The sequence below is a fragment of the Cimex lectularius genome, unplaced genomic scaffold, assembly GCF_000648675.2.
Source record: "Cimex lectularius strain Harlan isolate CLEC.00 unplaced genomic scaffold, Clec_2.1 scaffold24, whole genome shotgun sequence".
Taxonomy (NCBI): Eukaryota; Metazoa; Arthropoda; class Insecta; order Hemiptera; family Cimicidae; genus Cimex; species Cimex lectularius.
The window spans coordinates 1,827,789-1,838,714 of record NW_019392666.1 but is presented as its reverse complement, the minus strand read 5'-3'; the positions used below and the strand labels follow the sequence as shown (position 1 = coordinate 1,838,714).

Here is a 10,926-nt window from a genome sequence, read left to right as displayed (position 1 = left end):
CATTTGTTATAAAAAATATTAAATTCTATAAAGGGTAGACGTTCATGTAAATTATTTCGCGTATTTTTTTTAACTATCGATTTATTTCAATTAATTAATCTTTATGTAAGGTATTGGTTGAAATAAAAAAAGGCAGTGTCACGAGCGGGATTCGATCGGACCACGAAATCTAATGGATTTAATACGTAAAATGAAGTATATCTTCACTAAAGCTCTCCGTGGACATTTCATTTTTCGCCGAGAATCGAATAGATTACATGACATTTGAAAAATGGCAAAAAGGAGGGAAAATTCGAAAGGTAGGTTGTGATGAGGAGGTGGTGTCCGAGTGGATCGAAGTCACGACAGCTCAAGTGGTAGAGCCGTATTTAGCCGAAGGTCGAGGGTTCGAATCCCGCTCGTGACAATAGCGTTTTAATTTCAACCAAAACCTAATATAAAAATTCACTAATTTCGTGGTCCGCTTGACCAATTAATATATTACTAATAATTAAGGTTTTTAGTTGAGATAAAAAAGTCAATTCCCCACCTTCTTCAGCCCCAACGCAGTTTTAAATTTAACAATTCCTAAATACTTTCCCTTTCATTTACGTTAAATTTCACTCAATTTGGGTCTAGATAATCCTCCAGCTCCTTTTATCACGCATACTACATACTTACAATAGTTAGCCTTATTGAGGGTCGATGAGATAGTTGGTATCCCGACATCACACACATTCACGCATATAAATAAATTCACGAAACAGTTAAAGCATCTATCACTAACTTTAGTATACATACAATAAGTGGATTACCTTCAATAAACAAAAGATGTATATACAGAATTACACAGAATTAAAAGAAATCGGAATAGGAGAACCAAAGATTGGCTGACCAGCACAATTCTTATATCGGGCGACATTCCTGCTCGTTTCCAGTATGGAGTCAAGTAATGACATTTCAATTATTGGGACACGTTGAACTGAAGTCCAGCCGCCGAGGTTGGGCTCCGGGGCTACCAATAGCTACACAATCCTAAATCCAAGCCCACTTACACTCTAAGGCACTGTTAAATACAGATTTTTTTATTTACATACCCTTAACTCCGTTAGGGTGCTGGAGTACTCAATATTTCTCAATCACCATTTACACCTATTATATAACTAACCTATAAGATACTCCACCAATCCTCTCGCATTACACATTCACGCCGATAAATACATTCACTCTCAACACACGCTAGACACAAAACATCAATACTATACAGGGTGACTGGCGATAAGTGTCGAAAATTTCAGGTGTTTTACTCACCATATGAAACAAAAAAAACTTCTTATAAACCCCTGTCCAAATCTCAAAGGTAAAAAAGTAATTTCAGGTTTTGGGTGTTTTTTAATTTTTCGACTTAGGTCCATTAAACTGCTTATAAACTTCAGAATTACTGACTGTAGAAAAATCTGGTTTGTATCACCTGAAAGAACGTTACATTTGCTGTAAGGAAACCTTTTTAAATTGCAGATTTGGTGAAAAAATTCTGCACGAAAAATTCAGAAAAAAATGTTTAAATTTGAATTTTTTTTTTAATGAGTGGTAACTGTTCATAACTACAAACTATTGGAGTTTTGCAAATTCCCTCAAAAGTTCTCCATTCAATTAGCTTCCAGTGGACCCACCTTTTTGGATTGCGTTTCTGCAAAGCCCAAAAATTTTGCATTTTGTTGAAAAAACTGGTGATGAAGGGGGAATTTTTCCGGGAAATCCGTTTGGCTTTTGTGTTTCGTGCCAGTTTTTTAATGTTCCCTTCAATCAGTTTGCTTTATGTTATCAGCTGACAACTTTCTCAGATTGGTGATTTAAATTATGACCTTTTTTCCTAATGCACATCTTGCTGAAACCTTAAATTACTTCTTTACCGTTGAGATTTGGACAGGGGTTTATAGGAAGTTTTTGTTGCGTATGGTGAGTAGAAACACCTCCTGAAATTTTCTTCACTTACCGCCATTCACCCTGTATACAATAAAACAAATCTGTGTAAAAGAAATGGAGCGAATAGGACCACAAATTCCAGAAGAACTTCCACAATGGACGTTGATTCCACTCCATACCACAACTGACTGTTTTTGAAAGCTGGGCCGCATGCATGGCACATGAAGCAAAAACCTGCACGTCTTTTCCACACAGGGTCCCAGTCATCTTTAAGATTTATTAACTTCTGACCGATATGCCAATTAATAATATCTTTGTTTTGTGTTTATTGCATAAAAATTATAATGAATTATTTTAATGAACATTACGGACTTGACGAAATTGCTTGATCAAAATGTAAACAGAATTATTTATTATTTATTTCTCCTGTTCTTCTTTTCGAATCTATTTCACATTTTATACATTAATAAGTTTAGAATTTATTTATTTCATTAAGGTCTCGGTACAACAAAAATATAAACCAGTGTTGTAGCACTTATTGGTGATGAACTGCTCTTGCTCCCCATTTTTTTACTTTGCGATGTCTCTTCGTTAACAGCTGCTTTCCAATAAAATAAGTTATTAATATTTTAGACTTACTTTTTTTGTAATTTGGTTTTCTGCCGTGTTAAATAATAAATTTTGAAGTATGTTCTAATGTTGTTACTGGTGGTACAGTGTAATAAAGCGATTGTATAAATGAAAATATCTACAGTCAGCCTTTCTATATAAATCAATGGCAAAATGAATAGGAAAAAAGTTACAACGTTCATTCTAGGATATCATGTAAACAGATGATTTCTGAAGAACTAATGTGAGGCAGTATAAGTTAATTACTAATCACGTCTAAATTGTATTGATATGTGCATGAATTATACATAACGTCCTCAACAGGTTCATTTTTTACATTGGGATTCAATAAAAGAACGGAGTTAAAAATCTTAAATCCAGCCCTGTAATTTGTACTGAGGGTTCATTCTTCGATGACGCTACCGCTGTTCTCGCTCCCTTGGTTCCTGGCCGAGTCGGATGCGGAGTCCTCCTGTTCCGAGTTGTCCTCTTCGTCCTGGGCCATGTCCTCGTAGAAATCTGCCAGGTCTATCGGCGTCATTTCCTTTTTCAACCGGCTTGCCCGTGTGTAATCTTCGAGAGTCATCGGGACCACGACTCCGTCTTTATCGGCTTCCTCTCTGGACGACATGACCTGTGGAACGTGTCCAAATTAGAAATAATAACATAACGTTTAATATAATACAATACTGAATATAATTTCTAATGAAATATTAAACTTAGCAGGAAGTTAGCTGCATTATTCTAGGGGTGATGTCAAATGATTGTTTTCAAACTATTATTTACTGTTGTTTCGCCTCAATTTAAAAAGAAATCCAGTTATTTTGTATTTTAGAATAACAGTTTCAGTTTTATCCACAATTGAAATAACAACAAAAACTAGAATAGAAAAAAATTAAGGATCATAGCAAAATCAAATAAAACCTGACGTCTTCCGAATCATCTAAATCTAGAGACATCTTCTTTGCTTGACATTTATTTTAAATTATTTTTTGATAAATGAGTGAAATATTTTTTATAAAAGTTTTACTTAAGTGCTCTGCCAAATCTAGCAATGATATCAAATTGATCAAAAGTATTTATGAAACAAACAGAATTATTTTATGACAGAAATCCACTTTCAAATTTGTTACAATAGGAAAAATTGATCCAACAACCCAATCACTTAGAAATATACCCTCAAAAATACATTTTTCTTTACCCCCATCATAAAAATTTTATGAAGTAATCGAAGTGATGTTTATTACCTTGTAAGAGTGTTTTTATTGCATATATATTAAATATATACCCAGCAATTACACTGATCATAAAAGTAAACTTAGAAAAGTCACAGCGTCTGGATGGATCGGCGCTTGAGACTGTGGCACTCGGAATAAGGGTCATCCTCACTCACACTTATTTTTAGGCCAAAGCCTGCGTATGTGTCCGACCGACATGGTGTGTGTGCTCGTTATATGGAAGCGTGCAATTCCTTGGCTCCTTAAAGAGAGCGCATAGGAATGCCGCCCCATATGAGAATTATGTTTGTGCACGGCAGCGCGGTTCTGGCCCCGTTTTCCAATTCTTGGAGGAAAAGTAGTTGTTTTATTGTATATAGTAATGTTTTCTTTCCTTAGCGTGTGTTTGATAGTGAATGTATTTATTGTCGTGAATATGTAGTGTGAAGGGGCCGATGGCGGAATATTAAGTATGAACACTCTAGATTAAGGGTATGGTCTTGAAGAAGAAGAAAGCAAATTTACTTGCTAATGCCAAGCTTTCGACCTATTCTAAGGTCATCAGGGCCTATATTCATTTCCCATTATGAAAAACATATTTGTACATTTGATTTAACAATCAATATGACATTATTGAATTTACAAAAAAACCTTTAATAAGTCTAGAGATTGAAATATTCAAGTTTTTACAGACGGTCTTAAATTTCCTTGAAACCGATTCAGTCCCAAGATTGCCAAGGACTGGAACAGTATTGCAGCCTTATCCCGGAGATCATCCACTCGTTGTCAAAGTCCTTTTTTTTTAATTAATAAGACCCAATTAATTTTTCTTTTTATCTAAGGTTTTTGGTTGAAGCTGAAATCTAACAAAAATGTTTTTATTACATTTGTTATAAAAAATATTAAATTCTATAAAAGGTAGACATTCATGTAAATTATTTCGCGTATTTTTTTAAACTATTGATTTATTTCAATTAATTAATCTTTATATAAGGTATTAGTTGAAATTAAAAATTAGTGTCACGAGCGGAATACGATTTTTTGTCTCAACCAAAAGCATTGGATAAAAAAGGATAACTAATTGGAATAATTAATATGGTCAATAATGACCACTAAGTAAATTTGTATTAAATTGAAACTTCAACATCATTGATTCATAAATTGAACTTAAGCCCGTAGTATCTGTTTGAATGTTACAATTATTTTTCAATTAATTAAGGTTTTAGGGTTGAGATAAAAAAGTCAGCGTCACGAGCGGGATTCGAACCCACGACTACCACTCGAGTAGCGGCGTATCTAGCCGAATGTCGTGGGTTCGAATCCCGCTCGTGACTCTGACTTTTTTATCTCAACTTAAAACCTTAATTAATTGAAAGATATTAATTTGTCAAGCGGACCACGAAAACTAGTGGAGTTACAGTTATATTTTCCATTTTAGTATGTAAAACCTGTTTTATTCTGAGGAATTAGGACTCTTTGATAGTCCGGTACCAGATTTATTGCCACAATCAGAAACATGACCATATATTTTATTTTTTATTGTTTTGTTTGATCAATGTATTTGGTTGAAACTTGTGGTGATTAGTGACCGTTAATAGATAATTATTCAGAAATCGTGAGATGCGGTCTGGTGTGATGTAGGTTTCAGAAAAACATTTTCTTTATCGTGCCAACGTTTCGATCTTTATTGCCGACGCCTTATACAAAAATGTCTTTTCTATACCGACTTCCTTCCCCACCCCTTCAAAATCCAACGTATATAAACATAAAACAGCAAAATCTCACTGGCACTCTCTCAACACGACACGCAAGAATGGCACAATTACACAGAAGACAAACACTTTGAGTGAGTAGAAATACTTTGATTGAATATATATAAAAAAATATATTTTGCATTGTATAAATTCACTTTTCCACATCCTAAATATATTTGTTAAATGTAAACAATGTTTGTAAATCCCAGGCCCTGAAGATGATCTCAATAAAGATCGAACGTGGGCAAGATATAGAAAATGTTTTTCTGAAACCTACATCACACCAGACCGCATCTCACGATTTCTGAATAATTGTATTTGGTTGAATTCACTACACGAGAACCTATATACCACATTCCATGTCCTGTTGTACTCTTCGTCAAGACCATACCTTAATAGAGTATTCGAAAATGATTGATTCTACTAATACTGAAAACGGAATATTGAGTACCCATCAATTAGTTTAGTTACATCGTATGTGTAACGGTGACGGAGAAAAATCAAGAACTCCACCACTCTGTGTGAGTATAAATATATGCTGAAATGACCTAGCTGCTGACAGCCCAACGTCTGTTGCTGAATGGATAAGACAGATCTGACCCAGGACTGCCAACACCAAGGGTGGGATATAATCAAGGCCTGCTATGTATAATCAAGGTTATTTATTGTAAATTACAAAAGCTGAAATTGTCGGTGGACTGCGAGAGGTAATACTCATCTTTGTACACCCCTGTACATTTATTATATGTATTAAAAATCAATCATAATAGATCATAAAAATAAAAACTGTTGGGAATAGAAAAATTGTAATTGTGTTTTCTTGGGTTTGTTATACCTGTGTTTGTGTATGTATTATTGGTTGTGTTTTGTTTTTTGATTACTAAGTTGATTCAACTTGGATTTAATTGAGATTCTTTTTCTCGTGTCCAGACTTATTTGGTCCTTTTTTTTCTTGGTTATTTACCAGGTTATTTCGATTGTAAATGACCAGATTGTAATGCTGACATCTTTAACATCATACGTTAACAACATACGTCACAATTTTGGTATCATACGTCAACGTGAGGTTCTTTTGTTCTTATTTTATTTACTGTTTCCTACAGCATTGTTGCCAGTAACGCATATCCTTAAATTCTTCGTAGATTTCATCTACAGTCTAATCCTCGTTATCTTGATTTTTAATTTGGAAAACATATTCCTGTATTCTACGACAGGGTACTGTTGATATGTTTGAAACGAAATAACTCCCTAGTTGTTCTATCTTTCGTAAATATTTTTTCGCACTTCTTTAAGTCTGATTAAAATAATTTACACAAACAAAATGTGTTGTACATAATAACTAACCGGGAGATATTGAGAAGAATGAAGGATGATAAGAAAAAAAATGTAAATTACAATACAGTAGCTACATTATGCTCCCCAAGAGAAATATGTGCTATTCCATCTCATGCAAGTAAAACCTTTCATTAAAAAGGTACTTGACAGAAGTAAACATCCTTGTTGAAAATTATCAAAATGTTTGATTATTCTACAGTAGTTCCTCCTTGCTGTGATGTAACCGGAGCAAATCTACCTTTACCTGTCTTTTGATTATTTCTTCGTACTCCTTGTCCTGGCCCTTGGAATCCCTCCATCTGCGGTACATGACCGAGGCGTCCACGTTGGCCGGTGAGAATGTGTTGGGTTCGTTGAGCAGCGAGACGACGGACAGCAGGATCGTCCTGACCGTCTGCGTCGGATTCCACCTCTCGCATGGCAGCTCTCCGGACTGCGGGTCGTCAACCGGAGGGTGCAGAATTGATATGCACAGATCACCGCTCTCGTATACGTTCGGATGCCACACTCTGAAAAACAAAAGAACAAAATGAAAAATCGTAAGATATTTTGTGATAAAATTCATACTTGGTGAGAAATTTGATGCTTGGGGGTGAATAGGGGTAGTCCTGAGGGAACTTCATCCTCGCTTTAAAATATCCGCCCTGATATAGAGTTTCCGGGGGTCCAAATATTGCAACCTCCCATTCGAACAAACTGTCTTCTTTTGCTAGTTTAACCTATAAATAATACAAATGAATTAATTATTTTCTTCCTTCAGCCTTAGACGGAAAAAATACTGCAACAGCAATTACTGAGCAGTTGTGATCTATTCGATTCCGACTTATAATTCCATTTTTCCATTAGAATTTTAAATACGGTTGTTTGTAGTTTGTATTAAAGAAAGTGTTTGAACGTTTCCTACACCTTACTGTTGTATATAGTACAAATGTACAGCATATACAGCACATACAGCATTCTTCTTTCTAATCTAGTGAAAATTAATGAACAAACCGAACACGGAAGATGACGAAATCCTAAAGGACGTCTGGCAGTAAAGAACAGAGAGTATGCAGATCCAAATGATTGGAAACTGTCCAGGATTAAAAAAAGCTTTTTAAAAGTTTACCACCAATGTTTTAATCCGGCATGTTAATAAGTTAACAATATGGTCGATATGCTTTGCATTTTATACCCTTGTTGTTAGGTGCGACATGTTATACATCTACCGATCCAATCAATTATAAGAGAAAATAGTGGGATGACACATAATCTCATTTTTTCGTGAAGTTTTGTTTTTCAAGTAGAGTTCCCGTTTCCGTTAATCCTAGTCAGCCTAACCTTGGCTTTTTTGCAATCCTTTGCAGCATACTGCATCCGTAGTCGTTCTGGTGCAGTTGACATAACACACACACCCAACGCGTCTGATAATAGACCAGTCGGATCAAGCATGGATTAGATTATGAAGCAAATAAATATCCTATTCTGGTTTGAACATTGCCGCCTTTTAGATCTGCTAGGATAAAACTTTACATTTGTCATTTCTCATACTCCAGGTCTGCCAGACGTGTTAAGCCTTTCGCCGAAGTTAATAACGGTCCTAACTCAACGATCTATGTAGTTACGATCAAACACCTATAAACGATATTACTAATGTAGTTTTTGCAAAATAAGAAAAAGTATGCCCAGATCCTTCAATAACGTTGACATTTTCAAACATTTATTGTACAAAAAAGTACAGTACAAAAGAGCACTACCCAGATTTGATGCATACTGCCTAACATACGAGTTGAATCGCGCAGATGTTTGGCTGCCTTGTATTTAAACATTGTACCAGTTTATTTCATCTTCATCACATTGCAAAACTCATCAAGATCTCACTACCAAAAAGATCTTCATCCCCATTTTAAAGCGTATTAATGGGATTTAACAAAGTACATTTTGGGAGATTTCTTCTTGTAGTCTGCAGGATCATAAATCTTACCCATCAACCTGGTCTGCCTACCCTCGATGCATTTTGTTGGTTCCGACTCATTTCGTAGATGGCATTAAGCGATATTTGTGGAGTCCGGTGGACCGACCGATGAGGTAACGAAATGCCGAAACGCATCTGAACCAACAAAAATCAGCGAGATTAAGCAGACCAGTATGATAGGTAACTACCAAACAAAAGTACATTTTGTTTTAATACATTATTTAATTTGTATTTGCCTGTATTGACGTAATGCCCGACATCGTTTTGATATTTCTTTTTTTTTTTTATTAAAGGCGGACACCAAACTAGAGATAATAGGCAGATGAAAATAATAGGAAACATCATACCACAGATTTATTACCCTGCACACCCCCTGAAGGTTATTATCAGCCAAAACAAATTGGAATTGTATTAAGTTTCGTAATCCGCTTGGCCGAATAAATTCTGTTCAATTAATTAAAGTTAAAGTTGAAAAATGGCAAAAAGGAGGGAAGATTCAAAAGGTGGGGTTGAGATGTTAGTGTCTGATTGGGTCGAAGTCACGTAGCTCAAGTGGTAGAGCAGCGGCGTATTTAGCCGAAGGTCATGGGTTCGAATCCCGCTTGTGACACCCACTTTTTTATCTCAACCAAAACTTTACTTAATTGAGAAAAAATGGAATGTTCGTTTGTTCTCTTTTACGAAAATGTAACTATTCAATGCTTTATTTCTTCAAAAATTCAAAGGTATTTACGACACCAATGATGTAAAAAACAAAAATTTATTCTCTGACCGTTGTTTTAGCTTTCAACCTTTTATATTTATACGATTTTTTCTTTACGTTCTGAAAAATTACTAATTATTCTTTTATCAATACGAGTTAAGACTTTAATCCTTATTGTATGTGTTATGATAATGACGGATCAATTTAGTGACTAATATCGCACTTGTAGTACTTTGTGCTTGCACAGTAAAAATTGCCATTGCCAAATTTTGAAGTTCAATGTTTTATTTCTTCTAAATTTTTATGAAATCATTGTTTAAAATGTTGAAACGTGGCTTGTTAATTTTCTAGTTATCATTGAAACTCGTTGAGAAATTTTTCTGTACCAGTTAGGTAAATCATTCAAGGTCTATCGTGTATTACTTTATTGACTAGATGAATAAAAAAAATGTTATGTTTTTGTTTAAATCCGGATTTCATGTAGTTGTTGTAAACAAGAGATTTAAAACAAAAAATAAAATAAAATAAATGCCGTTTGTAGTAAACTGAATTGTTTTTCCGAATTTCGACAGCTGGAAATGCCAGTGCGGCCAAAAACAAATAATTTCCTCGGAGATATAGGAAAATTGAAAAACCCCTGTGTATAATAACTGTCGTACCTGGAAGCCTTCGAGAGGTTCCTCCTGCAAGTTCTTGTACTCCAAGGCGAGCGCTTTGATAGCCGATCCTTTGACACCGCCGCTCGCACAACTGCCCGTCGAAGTCGAAGCCGATGTCGAACTGGCCGCCATTGGGATTGTCGGCGAGTCTAAAGTATAATAATTCATGTGAGAGCTCATCGGTTTTGGTTATCGGACCAACATCTGTTCTCGAGGGAATGAGCGCAGTCAACATATGATCTTCTAAATTTAAAACCATTTCCGAAACCGCCGAAAGTTAAGATTTCCGCCTGACAAGTCGGACTTACGGTTTAGAATGAGAAAATATGATCATCAGTGACAACAGCTTGTCATCTTGTAGCTTCGGTGTATACACCATGTCAAGACGAAGTGTAGTATCGTCTTTTTAAACCTCCGGGCGATCAAATTACCAAATTTTGTCTGCAGTCGTTGCTTTCTCCGGCTTTTTGATCCAGCATCCAATGGCATTAATTTTCTATGATTCTGTGAATTAAAAAAGTAAATGAACAAATAAAATCAATACACATACTGGTGAAAAACTAAACAATTTATTGTATTTTTATTTTCTTTCGCCATCCTGGAAGGAAACCCCGCCGGCCAGGATCTTATTACTCCTAAAATCCTCATAAATCTACCCCAAAAAGCAAATAGAGTAGTTACAACTATTTACGCAAAACTTCGTACAACCTATTTCCCCCCATCCGATGGAAACTAAGAGTAATAATCCCAACCAAAACCAAAACCACGCAACTCCCCCATGTCCATCCTC

At 35.4% G+C, this 10,926-nt stretch overlaps 1 protein-coding gene across 1 annotated transcript; it reads right to left on the bottom strand.

Moving 5' to 3' along the window:
- Positions 1-2,781: 2,781 nt before the first annotated feature.
- On the bottom strand, positions 2,782-10,668 carry LOC106660950 (ubiquitin-conjugating enzyme E2 R2-like). The gene is made up of 4 exons (XM_014384027.1): positions 10,137-10,668; positions 7,388-7,539; positions 7,065-7,329; positions 2,782-3,148 (listed from the first exon to the last, which is right to left on the bottom strand). Exons 1-4 carry the CDS (start codon positions 10,314-10,316, stop codon positions 2,918-2,920), a joined length of 828 nt encoding a protein of 275 aa, XP_014239513.1. The 5' UTR covers positions 10,317-10,668; the 3' UTR covers positions 2,782-2,917.
- Between the last annotated feature and the right edge of the window lie 258 nt (positions 10,669-10,926).